The 24,227-nt window shown below is 39.8% G+C and overlaps 1 protein-coding gene across 5 annotated transcripts in view; it reads left to right on the top strand.

The window, feature by feature from the left end:
* Nucleotides 1-5,064: 5,064 nt before the first annotated feature.
* DCX (doublecortin) overlaps nt 5,065-24,227 on the top strand; it is a 112,153-nt gene continuing 92,990 nt past the window's right edge. For 2 of the 5 annotated variants that reach the window (XM_058536533.1, XM_058536529.1), the window contains exons 1-3: nt 5,066-5,115; nt 6,842-7,227; nt 15,625-15,965. In XM_058536533.1, coding sequence (XP_058392516.1) covers nt 6,864-7,227; nt 15,625-15,965 — 705 coding nt within the window. In that variant the 5' untranslated portion in view covers nt 5,066-5,115; nt 6,842-6,863. Of the gene's footprint in view, nt 5,116-5,233; nt 5,297-6,841; nt 7,228-15,624; nt 15,966-24,227 lie in introns of those variants that run through there. The other 3 variants (XM_058536532.1, XM_058536531.1, XM_058536530.1) reach the window with 3 other exon arrangements.

Here is a 24,227-nt window from a genome sequence, read left to right as displayed (position 1 = left end):
ACTCACATAAATATATCCAATTGACTTTTGAAAAAGTTAAAAAAGCAACTCAATGTAGGAAAGATAATCTTTTCAACAAACTGTACTGGAGCAGTTACATATCCATAGACAAAAAATACGAACTATAATCTAAACCTCGTACCTTATACAAAAATTAACTCAAAATAGATTGTAGATTTAAATGTAAGATATACATCTATGAAACTTTTAGAATATAACGTAGGAGAAAACTTTAGAACCTAGGCTTCCTGAAGAGTTCTTAGACATGACACCAAAAGCACAATCCGTAAAAGAAAAAAATGAATAAATTAACATCTTTTGCTCTATGAAAGAGCATTTTAAGAGGATGAAAAGACAAGCTACAGACTGAGTGAACATATTTGCAAACTACATGTCTCATAAAGGACTCATATCTAGAATATACAATGAACTCTCAAAACTCAACATTAAGAAAAACAAACAATCCCATTAAGAAATGGGCAAAAGGTACAAAGAGTGATCTCACTGAAGAAGATATACAGTTAGCAAATAAACACACGAAAAGATGTTCAACACCATTACACATTAGGGAAATGCAAATTAAAACCACAAGCGGATATCATTACACACCTATTAGAACGGATAAAATAAAAATACCAAATCCTGGTAAGGATGCAGAGAAACTGGATCTCTCATACATTGCTGGTGGGAATGTAAAATATTAAGCTACTCTGGAAAAATTTGGCAGTTTTTTATAAAACTAAACATACAATTATCATATGACTCAGCAATGGCACTCCCAGGCATTTCATTTCCAGAGAAATGAAAACTTGTAGCTGCATAGAAACCTGGGCACCACCACTTACACTTAGCACTCATTTATTCTATTTTACTGTATTTACCATTCCGTGTATGAATAACCGCTAATAAAATTAGTATGCCAATGATGGGCATTTGGGTTGTTTTCATTTTTCAACATTTCAAATAATGCTTTTATGAATATCCTTGTAACTGTCTTCTTGAATGCATGTGTGAGAGCTTCCTAGGATGGATATATCTAGAAATGGAATTTCTGGGTCATATGTTGATATACATTTTCAATTATACTAACTACTACCAAAAACTACTCTCCGAAATTGTAACAATTTGCGTTTCCTCCAACAGTATACGAGCATTTCAGCTGTTTTTTTTGTCTTTGCCTATACTTGGTATGTCATACTTTAAAATTTTCTATCAATCTAATGGTTGTGAAATACATAATTTCTGTTTTAATTTGGATTTTCATAGTTATATGTGAGGTTGAGCATATTTTCATATGTTTATTGACCATTAGGGTTTCCTCTTCTATGAACAACCTGGACATATCCTTTGCTTATTTTTTTCTATTGGAATTTTGCCTTTTTCTTATTGATATAACTTTGTATGTATGATCTATATATATGTATGTGTATATCATACATATCAGGACATTGATCCTTTGTCAGTTATATGAGATTCTAATATCTTTTCTCAGTCTCTTACTTATCTTTTAATGTTTTAATGCTATCTGTTGCCTTCAGAAACTTTAAATTTTCATACAAATTTATCGATATTTTCATATGATATTTCTGCTTTTTACATCTTGGTTAAGAAAGTCTTCTTTACCACAGGGATTTAAAGAGAATCGCCTACATTTCATTCTAATTATTTTAAAGCTCTGTTCTTTATATTCAGGTCTTTAAAACATCTGGAGTTTATTTTTATAGATGGTGTGACGTGGGAATCTAATTTAATTTTTTTCCATTTGCAAGTTAGTTGTCCCAATACCATCTATTGAATAATCCATGCTTTCCTTACTCTACCCAATTAAATAAATACTCAAACCTACTATGTGCTAGACATTGTTCTGGACACTCTGAATACAGTATTAAAAACAAAAATATTACTATTGGTATTGTGAATTATATTTCATTAAAGCTGTTAGAATATTCCTGCCTTTGCGGAGCTTATATTCTACTTTGGGGCGATATATAATAAACATAATAAAGAGGTATATTATGTAGTATGTTGGAAGATGATAAGTATATAGAAAAAATAGAGCAGGGTAAAGGAAATTGGAAGTGCTGGGTTGGGAGGGAAGGCTGTAACCGTAAATAGAGTGGTCTGGGTTGCTCTTGTTGAGACGTTGATATTTGGGCAAAGACTTGAAAGAAGCAGGGGAGTAGGCATGTGAATATTTGGGGGATAATAAAAGCTAATACTTATAGCATACGTACTGTGTGCCAGGGTTTGTTCTAAGCACTAATTTACTCATTTAATTCTCACAATAACAGATATTTCACAAAAAACAATATTTGTGAATTTCACAAAAATTCCTGTTAGGGTTTTTATTGGAATTTCTTCATATATATAGATTCCTTTGGGGAAGATTGATACCCTCACAATATTGCATTTTGCCATCCATGAGCATGGTCTGGCTCTACATTTATTCACAGCTTCTGTTATGTTTTTCAATAGTTTTATGATTTTCTCAATAAAGGTCTTACATATATTTGTTGGACTTATTCCTATGTGGTTTATAGTTTTGTGGTCTCCATAAACAATATATTTCCAACCTCACTTCCAGTTTGCTTACCCCACCCCACCCCTGATCCTAGTCTCTGTGTTTTTGATAGGTAATGTAAACTAATGATTTTATGTATTTGTGTGTGTATGATGGATAGCTTTGTTTCCTAACCCTGATCTTTAAGCTGAGTTTGATTAACTCAGACCACAGCATATAAAAAAAGATTTAAGCCCTTCTCCTTCATGATTTTTGAAAGATACATATTCTTGTCCTGTCTCCTCAATGAATCTTCAAGTCCCTCAGGGGCAGTGACTTATGTCTCCTACTCTGCATCTTGCCTGGGGAACTGGGCACAGGGTAATTACTAAAAGGTCTTACTGCTACATTTCCCACAATGGAGTTGCTGTACTTTTCCTTCAATCTCTTCACCTCAACTTTCACTCTCCCTTGATCTTCAAAGTTGACTTCCATACATAAAGATGGACTTTCTCCCTGGACTTCTGCCTGAGACCTTCTCTTCTGACAGTGATCCTTCTCTGAGGAAGTGAGAGAAAAAGTCTTGGTGAGTAGTTGAGAGTTCTTTGAGAAGAAATATGTTTGTGAGATGAACTAGGTCAGTTTTTGTAAAAGATTTTTTCACAGAACATTAGTCTACGAGAGGCTCTGGGAAAATAAAGGTCTTGAGCTTAAAAAAAAAACTGGGAAGCCCTTTATACTAATTGTCTTCTTGGAGACTCATGCCATATTTTAAGTATATTAAAGGCCCTGAAAAGTTTTATGATAAAGAAAACTAATTTTGTTTAGCTCATCACTTTTCAAACATTTTTGACCACAGAACCTTTTTTTTCCCCTGTTTTTAAAGAACACCTATTAACATGCACAAACCTCACACTGGGAAACATTGATCCTGTTCACCTCTTTGCTGTCTGGTGTGTATAATGCAAACAAAGTCATCTAACTCGACTGTCTCCTTAAGACATTTTGTAGCTTCCACAGTAGTGTTGCAAAGCCTATGTCATGAGGAAATTTCCTCTAAAATCTATTCCAAATCCTTCATGTTTAAGTTTTAAAATCCCATCTATTCTATATCCTCACTGGAAATAAAATGATTTTGAGTTCTGAGGCAAAATCAATTACTGTATATTTACGGAATGCTTATGATGTACAAGAAAAAGATTTTAAGACATTGGCCTTACAGGACAAGGAAGTTGCAACCATTGGTTGGAATTTCCTTGATATTTCCCTGCTCCTGTTCATTGATATTTCTCTGCCTCTGATCTAAAAAACCCTGATTTTTCAAGAGCTGGCCACAATATGAGGCAGAAACAAATGGAAGAGAACAGGGCAGAAGCATGTAGTCCCCTGAGCTACTTATTTAGAAACTAGGAGAGCAGCAACAAGGTGTTCAGAGGACTTGACTGAGCAGGTTTCACACTTGAGGCTGACCACTCAACTATCATAGATAGCTTAGGCTTTGCTGAGCCAACACCTTCCACTTTGAGGCAGCTTACAGTAAAACACATGCACAGAAAAGTGTTTAACTATAAATCATCAACAGCTATATATAAAAAAGAGGGTTAATTGTACTAGGAATCAGATACGAGGTAATTACTGAGCATGCTATTAGCGAAAAATGGAACCATGATAGTTTAAGATTGCTACATTTTAATGGCTGTAGCCTCAGTTGTGAGGGTGGGAGCGCACCTCTACTCTAGTCTCTCACTTTTCTCTTCTTTTGTCTTATAGTTCGGTTTGATTTAATGAATTCAATTTGGATGCTTCCTTGCTCTTATTATAACCTATTGGATATAAAGAAGCAAATTGGTAACAAATAGGTAGTTTGAGGAGAGAGCCATTAATATTTATCTTGTAGCCATCAGACTTACTTCACCTAGAAAGGTCTCTGGGTTGGTTTTGAAACGTTGCATATCCCATTAACCAAGTTATTATACCAAGCTAAAAGGTCTTTAGGATTCTTTTGCAGCTCCACCTTCCATGAAATTCTGGAACTCTTTTCCCTTATCTCGTCAGTTTCCTACTCCCTCTTAGTCTACTCCACTGATTTCATTTCAAAAACATCCAGTTGGATGCATGAATTAAAATGCCTTAAAGAATTTGCAGATTTGATTGTTTTCTTTCAAGAAGGTGAAAGGAAGAGAGCTAGAATTTCTAAGAAGACTGGTTTGACTGTCTGAGTCTGGCCCCCAGGCAGATTAGGCCAAGGTTTTGTTTGGCCAAGTGAAATTGCCAATTCCCTAAAAGAAAAGGCTAGCACATTGCTCAGTAGAGCATTCTGAACTTGCCTGTGCAATCTTTTTGCTACCCTGCAATTTCCTGTTGGTTATAAATGAAACCTTTCTAGCTGTTAACGCAGCCTGTGAGTTGAAAAAAAAAAAAAAGAGTGTAATTAATCATAGGAGGTTGGGGGATTCACTAAACCTGAGTTATAGGGGAGAACTAGACAAGGCACTAGGACCTAGAAGGCATCTATCCACCCTGGCAGGAATTTCTTGCTTGGAGCTCAGACAACAAAGGCATAGAGAGATTGGTTTTCTTTCTCTCAGCATCTCCACCCAACCAGCAGAAAACCGGTGAGTGGGGCTTTCAAGTGATTTTCAGGCAGAATGTAACAGATGTCAAACGGGAAAAGCACAAGGCAAAGTGCACGCTCTCTCTCTTTCTCTGCTTCTCCTTTTTTTTTTTTTTTTCCCCCTTTGCCTTATTCTATCGGATTTTTTCCTAAGCCTCTTCCTGGGATTTTCCTTTGGAAAAGTGAGTTTGGTGTTGCTTTGTTTTTACCGTGATGTTGATTTAGAATAACACCACCCCTGATCCTAAAGCAAAGCCGAGCTTTACTGGCATGCCTGGGGAAATGCTTCCTACTTGTCTTGAGGAGGTGGGGTCTCTCACCACTGCAGGTTGTCTGACAGAGACAACGCTGAGCTCAGCACAGGTCATGGTGACATTGGAAGAAAAGGGGGACCAAGCCTGGCAAAGCGACTAGGCACCAGTCCTCCTTTGTCCTCCTGGTCCCTTGCAAATATCTCAATGTGGCAATGTGTAGCAGCTGAGCCCTGCTTTCTTTGTGAGTCCTTTTATCCCCATCTGTGAGATGCATGTTAATAGTTTGGTTCCTAGGCTGTCACTACCTTTGCTAGCATTTGGAGCTTCTGTTGCATTTGGTTTCATGTTTTGATTTTTTTTCTTTTTTTTTTGGCTCAGCAGAAGGGGGGAAAGCAAATCTGACAGATGACCATCTTTTGCTTCAGCCAATGCACCTGGGCAATACAGAAGTTTGGGGTGAATTGCCTGCCGTGAGGGCAAAATGCCCCCTCAGTCAGGGTAGAAGTGCAGAACAATGAAAGGTGTGCTTGCTTCTAAAGGTCCCATATGCTGTTCAGGAACTCATTTAGGAATCTTTCGACAATTAAATTATTCCATTAAGAGGTGCGGCTGCATCAGTGGGGAGGAATCGAGTGCCTAAAAAAAAAAAAGGAAAGAAAAGAAAATGATTTTGTGACCAAATGGTAACGGGGGAAAGCAGAGCTAACAACTTGTTAACTAACGGATTTTTCTAATCCTTTTTTTCAGCTTATTGCTTATGAATGTTGGATAGCTGCACCAGCTTGGTGGGGGAAAGGGTTTGGTGAATAGCACAAAGATGCTGGCTATTCCCTGGAGGCTGTCCCTTTAAAGGAGAATCCTAGTTTATTCTGGGGGGAGGGGACACACACATTAGAGTAGAAAAAAGGATTTGGAATAAAATTAAAACACTCGCCTTCATAGTCATTTTACTGAGAGGCAAAGATTGCTTCCTAAACTGGAGATGCTAACGTTGGCTAGCTCCTTCTGTTCTCTTCAAGGAGAATTTTGTCAGGCTATGGATTCATTTACAACTGTTAGCCATGTGGGCATGTGCGAGGAAACAGATGCCAGTTTTAATGTATTTAGCCCGAAGTCACAATTTGATAGGAGCCACTGTCAGTAAGTCCCAAGATTTTAAGCTATTTCAAAATTCCTCCTGCTCCTCTGTTTGGAACAGTGCCAAAAGTGCCTCCTTCCCTATCACTCACCCCCAACCCCCACAACCAATAGCACCCCCCTAGCCCCTCCTTCTTCTCTATTAAGATCAATATTCCTGCAGGTCAGGGGCAAGCAGCAGATGGGTCACGGGCTTTTTTCAACCAGTTCTTTTCACAAGCAGCAGATTGCAGATCTGGATCTAGCTAATATTTGAATTCCTTTCGTTTTTTTTCCTCCTCACTCCTTTTTCTTTGCCTCTTTTCACTCTCCCCCGCCCCTTTCTACAACACTCAGGTCTCTGAGGTTCCACCAAAATATGGAACTTGATTTTGGACATTTTGACGAAAGAGATAAGACATCCAGGAACATGCGAGGCTCACGGATGAATGGGCTCCCTAGCCCCACTCACAGCGCCCATTGTAGCTTCTACCGAACCAGAACCTTGCAGGCACTGAGCAACGAGAAGAAAGCCAAGAAGGTACGTTTCTACCGCAATGGGGACCGCTACTTCAAGGGGATTGTGTACGCTGTGTCCTCTGACCGTTTTCGCAGCTTCGACGCCTTGCTGGCTGACCTGACTCGATCTCTGTCTGACAACATCAACCTGCCTCAGGGAGTGCGTTACATTTACACCATTGATGGAGCCAGGAAAATCGGAAGCATGGATGAACTGGAGGAAGGTAATTCAAAGAGTGGGTGGTGGCCCTTGGTGGGAGGTGGCAACATTGGTTCTGGTTACATTTCTTGGATTTCATTGACAGAAATTAGAAAATACATTTGTCAAAACACCAGGTTGATGCTTAGACTTCTGATTCTCTATGTATCGACAGAGCCAGTAGCCATTACCCTTCATGGCCTTCAGTCTCTGCTGGAGTGAAGTGTAAGATGGTGGTGATAATGCATTGTGCTTATCTGTCAGGGTTTACAAAGGAAAATCTGAATTGTGTCATTTACTCTAGACCTTGTTCATAATTAAGTAGCACTATCGAGGCAGACCATGAAATCATTATGGGCGTAAACTGAGGAAGGAAGTTAAGTTGGGTTAACAGAGAGAAAATATTATATCCAAATATCCTTTGAACGGCTGAGAGACTATTTGTGAATTGCAACTCATGGAAATATGCACCCTAAAAGCAGGACTTCCTGGACATATTCACAAAGGATTATACTTTTAGGTAAGTGGTCACTGCTCAGCTGTTGCTTCTAAAAAGCCCACTTCAGGGTGTGTCCCTAAGGCTGAGGTCATTGAGAGAAATACCAAAGAAAGCTGTAGGTATGTCTGGTATTTTAATAAAGACTATTCCTATTAGAATAGGAACTGACTAGCTGTACCTAAATCCCTTTAAATCCTCTCTAGATTTTGGTTTTGCAATTGAATTTTATAACTAGATTGCCAAAAATCCTGACAACCTGTGTACCCACCCGAAAATTGGGAAAAATCCCAGCTCTTACCAAAACTTGCTCAGCCATGAAGTGTTTTTTTTGTGGTTATTTAGAAAATAGATCTTGGGACATGTTCTTAATATTTTACTTTATCAAATCAATTATACTGAGGGTGCCTCCCTACCCCCACTTTTGGATTGGTATAACATATGTGATCAGTTTAACCTGACATGATGCTTTAAAAGACAGCCTCAAGGAGTGGTGATAATGAAAATGTTTCCCCCCATCCTCTCCCCCACTCTCCAGCCCTCCCTCCTCACTCCTTCCATTCCCAGGGCAAAGGTGAGTTTAGAGCAGGCAGATCTCTAGGGAAACTGAATTATGGAACAGCCGACAAGGAAGGAGAAACAGCACATTAAATGACTTGGTGTGGGAGTGCCCCGCCTCTGCCTCACTGCTTCTAGGTTTCTTGTGTTCCTAGACAAAGGAGCATGAGAGCTTCCCTTGTATAAGACCACGTTCTCGCAAGTAGCTGCTTTTTTCCCAAATCAAGTCAAATGATTTGGGGCCAGTTACTTATAAAAGACAGTGTCCGTACAGCTACCAGATCTGGATCTCAGGGTTCAAGTCCAAGGTTTTTCTACACAGCCGACCTTGAAAAACAATGCTAAGGAGGCTTAGATTATTTGATCATGTGCTGGATGGTCAGGCAGAGCTTAATCTTAGGCTTTTTCTGAACATTGAAGGATTGACCATCCTAGCGCATATCTTAAAAGAAAGGAGAGTTGGGGAAATTTGAAGGGCTTAAATCTAGGTTGAGGGAGCTGTCCAACAGAGTAATCAATAGGGGGTGTGTCTTTTGTCACTGTAAAATCCACATCTCAGTCAAATTTGAGGGGTTTCTCTGTAATAATTTTCACAATCAAAGCACCCTGAGTTACCTAATATGTCCTCATTTCCACTAGCTTTGGTATTCTAAAGACCATGACAGACACTACAGCAGAATTCTAAACCAAGTGACATTATATTCAGAGCAAGGATTAGAATGTTCTTGTGTCTGATATAAGAGAGGAGTCAAGCACAGATTTTTTCCCCCAGATCTATTTTTTAACATGTCTTTCTCAAGGACAAGCCCTGGATACTGACTTTACCCCTCAATTTGTGTGTGTGTGTGTGTGTATTGGGAGTGCGTGTGTTATGATAATCTCAGTTCAATATAGGTAATAAATGTAATTTTGAAGACTGCAGCTTTCTTTTCTCTTGATCCTTTTGAGTCCTGCTAGACTGGACTACTTTCACCTACCACTCCTGGGTGCAGTGGTAATACTTCTGGTGAACTCCCAGACCATGTAGAGTGTGAATATGGCTCAGTTGCATTTATTCATATGTCGTCTACAACCACAAGCTGCAGCAGCCCTCAATGCCTTCCCACTCCTGAATACTGCCCATTCAGTCAAGGAAATTCTGGGGTATCTCTGAGATAGTATCGAAAAATGTGACCAATTTTCCCACTACCACAGAGCCAGATGGGAAAGGGCACTGGGATGAGAAAGATAAAGAATAAGAGTTTTTTTCTCTGGTATTTTGTCCTCTGGAACTACTCATCTAGGAATGCAGGACAGAAATCCCTCACTTTGTTCACTTTGGGGAGAGGTTGAATGAAATATTTAAAAATTTATACACGTTGCTTCCCATGAGACTTCAAATTGAAAAAAGTTTGGAAAGATCCCTGGGTGAAGACTCACGGGCACTGTGTTCTAATGTTAGAGGCAGAAGATTATAACGGGAAAAGAAGTCTTTACAACTAGATTTGGTTCAAATCCAAGATCTGCACCTGCTAGCTTGTGTGACCTTGGGGAAACAATTTAGACTCCCTGAGCCTCAGTTTTTCATCTGTAAAGTGGGAACAACTGCTTTGAGGATTAAATAAGACAATGGATATGCAGTGTTTGGTATTTTGCCTAGCACACAGTAGCACTCAATAAAGGGTAGCTATTACTGTTTGAGTTGTCCTAGTTTATAGCTTGTTAGCTATATGACCATAGGTTTATCCTTATCATCACTGTGACTAATGTTCTCCTTTTATAAAAAACTTTATTAAGGTATAATTTGCATATTACAATATTCACCCATTTAAGTGTACAATTTGATAATTTTTTGAAAATTTACCAAGTGGTGCAACCATCACCGTAATCTAATGTTAGACCATTTTCATCATCCCCGAAAGAAACCCTGTACCAATTAGCTGCCACTGCCCATTTTCCCCATTCTCTCCAGCCCTAGGCAACAACTAATCTACTTTATGTCTTAAAAGATTTGCCTATTCTGGACATTTTATATAAAATGAATCATACACTGTGTGCTCTTTTGTGACTGGCTTCTTTCACTTAGAAAAATGTTTTCAAGGTTTATCCATGTTGTACCATGTATCAACACTTCATTCCTTTTTGTTGAGGAATAATATTCCATTGAATGGATATACCACATTTGTGTATCTATTGTAATATTCTTATCTGTAAAATGAGATTAGTAACACTGGCCTTCTTTATCTAGTACGGTAGCTATGAGGATAAAATTAGATAATAGATATGAAAACATCAACAATGTAAAACTACAGTTACAAGGTACTGTTATCGTCAATGATGTGAAAATAATAATAATAGTAATAATGATGATGCTAATGAGGGGTTGGAATGGCCAGTGGTTCCCAAACCTGGCTGCCTTTCAGAGCTTTATAAAAATATAAATTCCGAGGCTATACCCCAGATCTATTGAATCAGAATCCCTAGGGCTAGGGCTCCAGAATCTATGATTTTACAAATCTCCCCAGGTGATTCTTATGACCACTTAGACTTGGGAAGTACTGGATTAGGTGATCTTGATGGTCCCCTTTGGCTAACTACAGTGGTAGGAATTCCTAGGAATGTAGGAATCCTTGTTTTCATTTTTTGCTTTGTAGATCTTAAAGGAATAATGGAGCATAGAACGTACTATGTTTCCAAATGGCCACATTAGTAAATATTTAGCCTAAAATGAAATGAAATGAAAAGCTATCATTTAATAACCACTCTGGCCTTGTAGCACTCCTTTGTCTAAGGTCTCTAGTCTATTGTCTACTGCCACACACTGGAAGTAGCAAGGGAAGAATTTTGGACCAAAGTCAGGTTATTGATGTCAACTTTCCCACAGCTCCTTGGGTACACCAAGGGTCTTAGTGAAGCCATGTAAGACGTGGCCCTTATTAGCCGTATTCCCAGTTGGTCAATGAATGAAACCTACCAGTGATTTATCCTTTTGTCTTTCTTAGTCTTTCATTGTAGAATCTTTCTCCTTCCTCTCATATCTTGTCTAAATCTTTGCCCACTTCCTTGTGTGAGTACCCAGATCAATCTTAGGGGTATTCATTTTGAGCATTATTATACAGACCATAGGACAGAATATTTACAATTGTGACAGTCTTGTTGGAAAATCTGAGCTGTATGGTGGCACTAGCTATGATCCAGTTCCTTTGCCATAGCTCATTTGTTCCAATGAGATGAAATGACTTTCTCACTAATTTATCCTCTGACTACTAAAGCAAGCACATTGCCAAAGAGGAGGATTTTAAGATACGTGGGAGGGATTCATCATTAATAGGCACTATACTACAATAAAGTACCATTTAATATTTTCTGTCTTGAGTGAGGAAGCCCCAGAAAAGAGGAGAAAGCCCAGGCAGAAGTTCTTTTTTGCACTAAGAAAATATAAATACATTTAACGTTTTTGAAAATGGAGCCCTCTTGAACATGAAGGGAGATGATAGACATTAGATCATCTTGAGCCCAGAGCTTGTTCCCTTCCTGCCCTTTCAGCTGTGCTTCCATGACTTCATTTCGTTACCTCCTCACCCTGAAGCAGGTTGTCTGTTCCAGCAAATTGTCACCTTGCTTGGCTCTCTGAAGCCAGCTTTCCTTCTAGGCTTCCAGTGGGTGGGAAATAGCCCCTGGAAGCTGTGGCAGGATGGGAACCCAGCTGTGTAAAGATGCAGCACACCTCATCCAGCTCCAAGTGCCAGGCAGCTGGACATGAAGGAAGCACTGAGCTCTGGCAGCAGACATTGCAGATGTTTGCAAAATCAGAACAGGGAAGCCTTGGTCTAAAGAAGCAGCACATTTGATGTCATTCCAGTAGTAGAAGTGGAGAGTCCTCAGTGGTAGGCACCTATTTCTTTAACATTTAATTACCATAACAGCTTTGTCTCCTAATGCCTGTTTGGAATGGAAAAGAAAAGAAAATTCCTTCTTATAGACCTTTAGGACTGGACGGGACTCAGATGTCGCTAGTGTGATACCTTCAATTTATAGATGGAAAAGCTGAAACTTAGAGATTAAGTGAGTTGCCCAAGGTCACACAGCTCGTAAATGCCTGGTTGGAATTCAGATTCAGATCTGTCTGACTCCCCCTAGTCACTGCTCTTAACCACCAAAAATATCCTGCCCTCTGGTGGGGGATGCTGATAATGGGGGACGTTACACATTTGTGGGTAGGAAGTATATGGGAAATCTCTGTACCTTTCCCTTCATTTTTCTGTAAACCTAAAACGTCTCTAAAAAAAAAAAAAGTCTTAAAAAATATATCCTGCCCTCAGTGTGCCTCAACAGTGGCAGCACTGGTTTTAAGTCACGTTAATTAATAAATTTCTCAATGCTGAGAGAAGGTTCAGTCAGAATCTCTAGGGCTCCTTTGAGGACATTTGTGTGTGTGTGTGGAGGGGGAGGGTAAGTGGCTTCCACCGGATGCAAAATGGCTTCCGACACTGCTCTGAGTCCCAGAAGCTGCTGGTGTTCTATCTTGACAGGGGGACCAAGGGATGGTTTGTAGGTGAGCACAGGCACCGTCCCCCACTTGTTAGACACAGAGTGTTAGACACAGAGCTTCTACATTTGACATTTGCAGCAACTGGAGGCCTCCTCTCAACTATCAGGAAATCTTATCTTTGAGGCATGAGACTAGGGCAGTGCTGATGTTATATAATGATTATAGCTCTGTTCCAAGATGGCTGCCCTTGCTTCTTTCTCTTTTCTTTCCTTCAGCTTCTATTCCTCCTCTTTTCATTTTCTTCCTCTCAACCCTTTCTTCCTCCTTTCCCTTAGTTCTTTCTTTCTTGTTCTCTCTTTATTCCTTCAGATTAGGGCCTTAATAATGATGATAGCTGGAATGTATCAAGTACTTTCTATGTACCAGGCTCTGGGCTCAGCACTTTATATCCATCATCTGATTTGTGCCTCACAACAACTTTGTGAGGTATGTATTGTTATTATCATCCCCACTTTGCAAACAGGTAACTGAAGCCAAAGGAGGTTAAGTAATTTGCCCAAGGGCATGGAACTAGGAAATATTGAGGACCCCATTTTGACTGACATCACATCAGCTGCTCTTTTTCCATTACTCCATATTGGGGCCAAAAGGAGAAAGAGTGGAGAGACTAAAACGTACTGTTGGAAGATGCTCAACATAGATTTGACTGAGGGCTGGGTCCTCTGGAAAGTTTTTGGGTGCCATATGATACTATAGCTGTCTGCCATCATGTTCATTTTCATCTGGGGGTGGCTAATCATACTCATAGTTCAGAGGCTTAAGAGGTTTAAGAGATGGGAGCAAAAAAAGTCCAGAGTCCTAATAGGGCTACACAGCTGACTCTCTGAAGGATGAGTGGATGAGTGAAATCGTAAATATATAGCCTCACACATTTCCACACCACCAGTTGTCTGACAGAGTTTTAAAGTACATGACAAGTTATGGAAAACATCTGACTCAAAAGCAGTGACATCTTGGAAGGTGCCCGTGAATCGGGTGGAGTGCTAAGGCAAGAGGCCATTTCTAGGGTGTGGAGTATATTGACTGTGAATATATGGGGGACTTGAAAGGGCCCCTTCATCCTTCTAAGTCACAAATGAAAGACCCCAACCTCTAATCACTTGGGTTGGGTTGGATTAGCCAGCAAGGAAACCAGAGAAATTAGGGTTTCTTTTGGCTGGGGTCTTTGACACCCCATCTTTTGTGTGTGTGTGTGTGTGTGTGTGTGTGTGTGTGTGTGTATGTGCACCAAGTGGGGGAGGGTGCCCGTGGTCACCTACAAACCATCCCTTGGTCCCCCTGTCAAGATAGAACACTAGCAGCTTCTGGGACTCAGAGCAGTGTCGGAAGCCATTTTGCATCCGGTGGAAGCCACTTACCCTCCCCCTCCACACACACACATAAATGTCCTCAAAAGAGCCCTAGAGATTCTGACTGAACCTTCTCTCAGCACTGAGAAATTTATTAATTAACGTGACTTAAAGGATTTGGTGCTACAGCAAAGTAATCAATATTTGCAAAGGGAGTGAATTATCGGCCCGGTGTTTCTGAATGTCTTTGCACAGTTCTCCTGCTGAGACCAAAGGAAGAAGAGACATGAGACTATAATCATATTTAATGCTTTCTTTGCACTGGATAGGGTCGATTTATTTATTTAGAGTTATTACTGATGAGTTAAGCCTGATTAAATCACAATGGTTTTCTGCAGCTCAACCTCTGGATGAACTTCTGTATACCTTGAGGCTAATGTGTTTTACTCAACAAATTCAGCCTTTTCCGATACTCTCTCCCCCAGGCTGAGCCTACCTCTCTTCCTCTTTTCTCCAGCTTCTAGTCCCAGATGTCTAATCCCCTCCTTTTGTCTCTGGCCCCTGCATTTCTTCTGCTGTATTAGTCATTTCCTCTAGCCCAAGGTAAATGTGAAAATTACACCAGATCCCTCCAATCCATAAATCAGGCTGTATAATGTATTCTCACATCTCCACTTCATTACTTGCGGCAGCCAAGGGTGAGCACTGGTGAAGACAGCCCTGAATACACAGATCGAGTATGCAGCATTTGGGAAGATGGAAAGACGAGGGGCGGATAGTGGAAACAAGGGAGAGGATTTCTCAAGCAGGAGCAAGGAATGTTGTGTTGTGTGTGTGTGTACAAGTTGTTATTCAGACACTTTCTCCACCTGGGTGTGGGGGGGGAGCAGTAGAGGAGACAATTATACACACATATATACATCCACACACACACACACACACACACACACACACACACATTTCACATTTCAATATTCCACTGCTTAACCATATTCTCTGTACAAAGGACAGTCTGGCTTCTTGGCAAGATTGTACTGTATGCTCAATATGCAAGGTTACTTGGGTCACTTTAACTTGAAATACAAATGTACTAACTTTGAAATAATGTAACGATGGAGTGGAGCTATGAGTCCAGAAACAGGACAGGAACATTAAGAAATAGAGACATGTTAAAAATACTCATTAGTGCCATAGATGTTAACAAACATCCTAGAAATTAATATAAACATTTCAATTCCAATAAAACCATATCAAGCTTGAGAATCCTGCTTGTTTGATTGTACTTGGGTGTGTTCATTGTCCTTAGGACCCTTAGCTTTATAGGCTTTTTCAACTAGGTACCCATTATAATGAATAATGTTTTTCTGATTACTTGCTCTTGAATTTGAATGAGCCAAGTTGTTAGAAAGCCCACTTAGAAATTATACCTAAGTTTGATTATTATCACCATTTCCTTGAAAGTCCAAATCCTAGGTCAGAGTGTATTAGTTTGGTTAGAATAGTCCCTATATCTGCTATTAAACTAATCACCACTCTTTTTTCCCTTAGGGGAAAGCTATGTTTGTTCCTCAGACAACTTCTTTAAAAAGGTGGAGTACACCAAGAATGTCAATCCCAACTGGTCTGTCAATGTGAAGACGTCTGCCAATATGAAAGCCCCCCAGTCCCTGGCTAGCAGCAACAGTGCCCAGGCCAGGGAGAACAAGGACTTTGTGCGCCCCAAGCTGGTGACCATCATCCGCAGTGGGGTGAAGCCTCGGAAGGCTGTGCGCGTGCTTCTGAACAAGAAGACAGCCCACTCTTTTGAGCAAGTCCTCACTGATATCACTGAAGCCATCAAACTAGAGACCGGAGTTGTCAAAAAACTCTACACTCTGGATGGAAAACAGGTAGGTACTTTTTTTTTTCAAGGTATTCTTCTTCTCATTTGTTCTAAATCCTTGGATGACCATCTTATATCTTAGGCATCCTTTCTGATTGGGAGACTATTTCTCCACCTCTCATCATCCCTGCTTGATATTTTATATCTCATTTGGAAGAAAGATCTTTTCAGCAGACAAAGCAATGGACCAGCAACCTGAGGCTTTGACATTCAATCTGCTTCTGACTTACAAGTAGAATGGCCACTTAGCTTCCTTATCTGCTAAGAAAAGATGTGTTAGAACCTAGGTCCTACACATTCTTGTGAATATGAATTTAGTTATTACACGATGCAACCTTGATTGTTCAATGCATGTGGCTGGAAATGAAATTTCTCCACTCATTTCTTCTTAGATACCCTCACGTTGATATTCAGCATCCATTCTGATGAAAAGAGGTTGAAGTGACCCATATATTCTGTGAAAGGAGTGAGATATGGGGGAAGCACTGAAGTCGCTGGTTTTTTGTCTGCTTCACACTAGATCACATTTTTTCTCTCTTCCTTTTCCACGTGACATAGCTGTCTTAATTTGGTTCCACTGATTGTTTGTGTGAGAAAGGGACTATTTCAGAATCCTAAAATTAGCCCAAGAAAGATGCTGCCATCTGTTCCCCTCCAAATCAGGTTCTTCATGTCATTGGTTATGCTACTAAAGTGCCACCTATATTAATATCTGAGAAAGAATGCAGCCGGGCGTCTCCATCAGACAGATGCACCATTCTCTTGAACATAGGGAGCTGTAAATACACGACAAAAAATTTTCCAGGAGAATTGGAACAGTAGCTGGTTCTATTGGCTCTCAAGAGAGTCCTGGTCTCCCATCAGAGAAGACAAGTGTGGATTATTATCAGTCCATAATTTCTGCCTCTTAAAATACCTTTGGTGTTTGAACAACTATATAGATTCTAAAAAAGCAGATTCACTGTACTAAGAATGACTGATGAGCATTCAGATGTAGAACTGTGCCTCCTCCCATTATTTCTGATATATACTGTGTGCTATAAGATTTTAAGTTTCTGGGAAAACTCAAACTCATTTATGTGGCAATTTTGATAAATTTGTGGCTTCTATCTGTGTTCGCGTCATTTGGTGATCTGAGACACTTGGAGGCATTGACTGTATGTGATTTGTGTTTGTTGTACCAAAGCAACGGGTTACCTGTAATGTTGGGAAAAGCACCAACTCCCAAGCATCTCTCTAAGAATATCTATTTTCTGAGTACCAAATATATAATAAACAGGAGCTGCCCAGGAACAGGCTTAGTAGCTGGAGAACTCGTCTCAGAGAAGTAGGACCTAGGAATTTTAGAATCATTGGATCTTAGAGTTGAGAGTGACTTTAGAAGCCATGACTTGTAATCTCCCACCTAAGGCAGGGATAGCCTCTAGGATCATTTCATAAAACAGCCTATTCCACTGTTCAATGGCTGTGAGTTTTAGCAAGATTTTTCTTATATTGGGCATAAGTTTGCTTCCCTATACCTTCAGCCTCTTGAAGTAAAACAGGACAAATGCAAATTAAGGATATAAGACTACGGGTCAGAAGATCTGGTTTTTAGTCTTGATATTGCCACTTACTATGTGACCTTGGGCTAATCACTTAACTATCCTGAGCTTCACACTTCTCCTCTGTACAAAGGGGCTGGTCACACCTGCCCTACCCCTGCTCACAGGGTTCTCATGAGGATCAAAGGAAATAATGGATATGAAGGCATTCTATTAATTAAAACACATGACGTCAACCTGTATGCATACAAATCATCATCAAAGGAGATAAAATGTCACTTGCCAGACAATTTGCATATATATTAATAAATGTTAGCTCTCTTCCCTCTACTTTACCTCCATCACTCTTAGCATGAATTCCCAACATTTTGTGGAGATATACCATATTTTGGCATTCTGTGATTGCTCCTAATAATAAATAAAAGGACACCTCCACCTCCTAGGTAAGCGAGCTCCAGTCCAGTGATGGATGGATTTTCATCCTACAGCAGGCCACACAGAGTGATAGCCTTCTCCAACTCCTTCAAGCATCAGCTCCCTATTTCTTTGAGGAACACATTATGAAATGCCAGTGTATGATATGGTGTGTGTACAGAAACATCAGGGAGCAGTGCTCAAGGGAGCAGAAAAATGCCTTGTTAGGCATCAGTGCATCTGTATATATTGTTCCTTCTCTTTAAAATGTCTCCCTCTGCCTACTCTGACCCCTGGGGGTCATTTTTTAAGGTCTGATTCAAATGTCATGTTGTCTAGGAAAACTTCTCTGTCTCCACTATTCCACTCTACAAAGTAAAGCAACCTTAACCTTTTTTTTTAGTGCTCAGCTCCTGACACATTGTAGATGCTCTATAAATGTTTGTTGATTGAATGAACTAATATGAAGAGGTTCTCACATGGCCCCAGGTAGATGTTCTGAGATGTTCTGAGAAGCCCTCTACTTTCAGTGCCCACGACACTATCCTGAGGTCTAGAGAAGAGATGGGGGCTTCCAAAGTAGTTCATATAGCCCCCAGGTAACTTCTATTCATTAATTACTTGGAAGTCATTGAGGGCAGACGTTTAAAGCAATAACTCCCAAAGTATATTCTAAGAACTGTCCCCATCTCTGCACCCCCAGAAGCTCTTCATAAAAGTGTTCTGTGGGCAAATAATGTTGTGAAACGCTGCAAATTATATGCCTTTCTTAGAGATTCACAGTGCTCTTTGGCACATTAAATGTTTTGAGAAGTCCTGCAGAAAGGAAACTCATTTAATTTAGACCCAGGATTTCCCAATCTTACCTCCCTGGTAAGATTGGTATGCATGGGGTAACCTACAAATCAGACGTTGTGTGGTTACAGCAAGGACATTGAATAACAAAATTTGGGGGTGCAGGGGCAAACCTACTAATTATAAAATAGGTGCTGAGCTTACTGCAAGTTGGTGCCAAACTCAAAATTTTGTAGCCCAGCCCATTTCCCAATTCTAGTGATGACAGCTCTAATGTTAACACCTGTCAATCACTTAGATTACTGGTGGGTATTCTTACTACTTGGGAATATGATCTTCCTCTTTGCAGGCTGAAGGCACATGTGTTGCAATGGCTTGGATTTGCTTAGATGAGATTCCATGCCCGTCTTTGGCTAAATGTGGTACCAGGAAGAAAGAACAAAGTTTGGTCAAGGCTATTTGTTATGGAATGTTTTAATCATGAAGTCAAACCCATCACTTGCTTTCAGTCTTGCTCTAACTGGATTCCACGTAGACCAAATAAAGTGGTTTTCTCCCCCTTTGTTTAAATAATGATCAGTTAAAACAGACCAGTTGATTATACCAGATTTATTGTTGCTTCTGTTCTTGTGTATACCATTTGACTAATTGGCTTATGCTGATTGACAACCAGTCTGCAGACGTGACTCTCATCTCTTTCTCTTTATTTTGTTTGGATGTGCTTTTGGAGCCCTTGATTCTTCAGGGCCTACATTTTGCCAGTATAGAAGACTGATTTCCTGACCTCTTGCCTCTGAGATGTTTGTAGTCAGTATAGACAGGGAAGCTAACCATCACTAGGAAGGGGTCCCAATTTATTCCTCACCTCAATAAGAAATTGCTAATGGAATAAGGAATAGTTGGTAGGTCCTGGCTACTCCGACAGGCTGTAATAGATTTCTAGGAGGTCAAGGAAAACATGGTGAAGGGTTGTATGATGATGCATATTAGTTCACTCTCAAGTGAGGTTGTTCTTATGATTTCTTGGCAGCTGGAGTGCCTGTGTTGTGCTGACAAAATTATCCAACTATTAATTTCTATAATTAAGCTACACATTGACCTTTATGCAAAAGGGTCATGGATGCATTAAAACTGGAACCCAAATTTCTGATTCACTTGGTGATAGTGGCTCAATAGATACATGTCATAGCCTCAAATTCATTTCTGTAAAGCACAGAGCATGGTGCTTCTGTTAGAGATGCAGAGCTTTAATAATAGACTTCTAGCTTTTTGGCATCTTACACAGGGTGCAGCTGGTCCTCACACCATCCATTTTCATGCGACACTTATTGGCATCTCCAGTCTTAGTTTTGTCCACATTCAGGGTCTGTGTAGTCAAAGATTCACTATTGCCTCAAGATACATATCTAAGGGATAAGTATGGCCTTTAATATTTGTGTTAGCTTTGTTAGACTAATTTTCAATTGGATGGATTTATTTTGTGTATCTGTCTATGTGTTTCTAGTACTACTACTTAGACCAGGAATTCTAGGTCTCAGAATAACAGAAAAGAGGTTTAAGCTGATTCCAAGATTACCCATAGCCTTAGAAGCTAGAACAGGAGTTTTAAGAAATGCTTTAAACCATAAGATGGTGGAATAAGAAAGTAAGAGCACAAAGGATGTTTGAATCGCTACTAAGTATTACAGGAAAGACTTGCCCCTTTCATCTTGTTTTACTAAATAACTGGGTGCTGCAAGCACATAGGCAATTGCAAGAAGCACATAAAGACAAGTTGGATTTAACATTGGAAATGTTGAGTGCATTTCCCAAGGTGGATGTCTTTACTTTGCCTGAGTAGCTGTTTTTCTCTCCCCCCATCATCTCTGCCCGCTCTGGCCACATCTGATCTTACTTGTACTCCCTGGCCTCCAGCTTTCCTAGAGCCAACCTCTCTCTCCTCCTAGTGTCATGACCCTGTCAGTCAACGTTGGGCTCAATAGGTAAGGCCACGTGGCCATAAATTATGAGCCAAGAGGGAGGTCATTTATCATTAACCTTCACTTAAGAAAATCAAGGCTGGAAGGTGATGTTTGTATTGCCAAAAGTTCCCCCTCCTCAACCTTCCACAGAATCAATTCCTGGAGACAGGTTTTGAGAGGACTGGCTTCAGCATGAAGTAGAAAAGAGCAAAGATGGGAAGCCATGCTGGACTCTGTGAAAGGAGACAGTTTGCAAACTCTCTTGCCATATATAGTATATACTTCAAGATGCTTTACACTGAGCTAGATTTTATGCTGTAAAAGAGGGCTTTTGGGGCTGGCCTGGTGGCGTAGCGGTTAAGTCTGCACACTCTGCTTCGGTGGCCCGGAGTTCACTGGTTCAGATCCTGGGCATGACTGACACACCACGTGTCAAGCCGTGCTGTGGCAGCATCCCATATAAAGTAGAGGAAGATGGGCATGGACGTTAGCCCAGGGCCAATCTTCCTCAGCAAAAAGAGGAGGATTGGCATTGGATATTAGCTCAGGGCTAATCTTCCTCACAAAAAATAAAAATAAAAAAAGAGGGCTGGAGGTGGCCAAACATCAAATATACTGTCCTTCTGGAAAGAAAAGACCAAGTGTAACCTCGTGATTGGTTATTTCTTCAGTAATTTATCCTCTTAGAGTTTTATTGTTGATGAGATGCTCCTGGCTCTGAGCAGTGATAGAGGTGGGGCTTGGCTATTTCAATCAAAAGCTTTGGCATAGTATTCCAGTCTCCTACACTGACCAGTCTGTCAATATCTGACATTCAGCATATGGGAAGAGCCCTAGACTGGGATTCAGAGACCTGAGTTCTAGTCTTCACACTGTTCTCCATTAGCTATGTGATATAGAGCCAATCACCTCTTCTCTGGGCCTTAGTTTTTGAGATAAATACACGACCTTTAAGAGTACTTCTAGCTCCATGATAACAGAGTATTCACGTCACAGTGTTGCTTCTGTCTAGATATTTTTCACCAAGCCACTACTCTTCTCAATGGCCTCCACCTTGCTATTCTCCTAGAATCTCCAACATGATGTAGTACTTACCTTGGTGGATACATTGTTTTCTAGGATGGTCCCTAAATGGTATTTGCACAGTTCTTATATTCAGATCTTTCTTGCTGCCTGTGATGACATGACCAGAGAATATTTTTAAACTTGCAATTTTGGTTTGGCCTCCTTTTCTTTCCAACGTGGATGATATGAGGAGTAGAGGAATCACAAAACAAAGCAAGAGAAACGCTAGCCTGCTAAAATTGTGGCAAGCATTTGACAGTACCATTAGTAAGGCGTCTCCACAATAGTGGTGCTATTTTTGGTGCTGGGAAGGATCTTTACCAGTGAGGGAGGCTAGCATCAGAGCTATTTCTTGAGTAAACCAAAGAGGATCATCAAGTGGGGATTGATCCAGGGATGCAGACTTTTCCATTACCAACCATTGAAGTAACTAGCCTCTTGTTCTTAGTTCTCTATGTTCATCTTTTTCATTATTATCATTCCTTAAAGTGGCAGAAAAAGCATTGTCTCCTAATACAGTTGTTAAAATGGCTTTATTGAGATATAATCCCCATACCATACATTGTATACAAAAGTATACAATCCAGTGGCTTTTAGTATATTCACTGGGTTGTGCATCCATCACCACAATCAATTTTAGAACATTTTCATCACCACACACACAAAAAAACACTCCATACTCTTTAGACATTATGTTCCAATCTCCTAATCCTCCCAACCCCAGGCAATCACTTACTTACTTTGTTTCTATAGATTTTCCCATTCTGGACATTCAATACGAATGGAATCATACAATATGTGATCCATTGTGGCTGGCTTCTTTACTTAGCATGTTTTCAAGGTTCATTGTGTTGTGGCATAGCAGTACTTCATTCCTTTTTATGATGAATAACATTCCATTGTACAAATATATCACATTTTACTTATTCATTCATCAATTGATGTGCAATTGAGTTGTTTCCACTTTTAGGCTATTAGGAATAATGCTGCTATGAACATTCATGCACAGATTTTTATGTGGACATATGCCTTACTTTATCTAGAGTAAATATCTAGGAATGGTATTGCTGGGTTGTATAGTATGTGTATGTTTAAAATTTGAAGAAACTGCCAAATTGTTTTCTAAAAGTGGCTACACCATTTTACACCCCTACCAGCAATGTATGAGAATTCCAGTTTCTCTACATCTTCACCAACACGTGTTAATGTCTATCTTTTTGTTAAGATCATTCTAGTGGGTGTGAAGTGGTATCTGCTTGTGGTTCTGATTTGCATTTCCCTAATAACTAATGATATCTAATATATTTTCACATGTTTATTGGACATTTGTATATCTTCTTTGGAAAAAGGTCTATTTAGATCCTTTGCCCATTTCTTAAATTGAGTTGTCTTATTATTATTGAGTTATAAGAGTTTTTTATATATTCTGGATAGAAGTCCTTTGTCACATATGTGATTTGCAAATATTTTCTCTTAGTCTGTAACATATCTTTTCATCTCCTTAATGGCTCTCTTAACTTTTCAAGAGCAAAATTTTTTCATTTTGATGAAGTCTAACTTGTTAATTTTTCTTTTAAGCATTATGCATTGGTATCATATCTAAGAACTCTTTACCTAAACTACGGTCCCCCAAACTTTCTCCCGTGTTTTCTTGCAGAAATTTTATAGTTTTATCTCTTACATTTACGTATCTGATCCATTTTGAGTTCATTTTTGTGTGTGGTGTGAGGTAAGGGTCAAGGTTCTTTTTTGAGGGGGGGAGCAAATGTATATCCAATTTTTTCCAGCACTATTTGTTGAAAAGATAAAACAGGTTTTTTAAATTTTGAATTTAATCTGACACTTGGAAATAGCAGTGGCCCATATCCTCATATCCAGGGGGTACCTTGGCATTGAAAGTTAGCAGCCAAATGCTCTGAAGTTTTCTAGAACTTCCAAGAACTGTGGGTGTGAACTAATGCACAGAAGTTTCTCCTATATAGATGCTCTGTAACAGTAACTCACTCCAAGGCTACAGCAGTGGAGTTGGCTAAGCCTTATTAAGTAGGAAAAAAAAGAGGACTTGATAAGAGAAGTTAAAAGGAACTATTGTTCCTTGGCAGTGACCCCCATGCTCTAGACTCCTGAAGTTCTCATCCCAGACGCATCCAAACTTGCTTGTCCCATGTCCTGTCCCTTCAGAGTGGTGCTAAGCAGGACTGGGGCAGGGAGAAGGGAGATGCCCAGAATTGCTCAGATTACTTTTTTTGGTAATAGCTTAATTGAGATATAGTTCACATACCATATACTTCACCCATTCAAAGTGTACAATTCAACAATTTTTAATATCATGATACATATGTGTAACCATCATTACAGTCAATTTTAAAACATTTTCATCACCTCGAAAAGAAATCCCATAACTTTTAGCTACCACCTCCCTACGCCCCACTCCACCTAGCTGTAAGCAACCACTAATCTACTTTCTGTATGTATAGATTTGCCTTTTCT

The sequence above is a fragment of the Diceros bicornis genome, chromosome X (genome assembly GCF_020826845.1).
Source record: "Diceros bicornis minor isolate mBicDic1 chromosome X, mDicBic1.mat.cur, whole genome shotgun sequence".
In the NCBI taxonomy this organism is placed as follows: Eukaryota; Metazoa; Chordata; class Mammalia; order Perissodactyla; family Rhinocerotidae; genus Diceros; species Diceros bicornis.
Note: the sequence above shows the minus strand (reverse complement) of the source record. Positions and strands in the feature narration are given on the sequence as shown.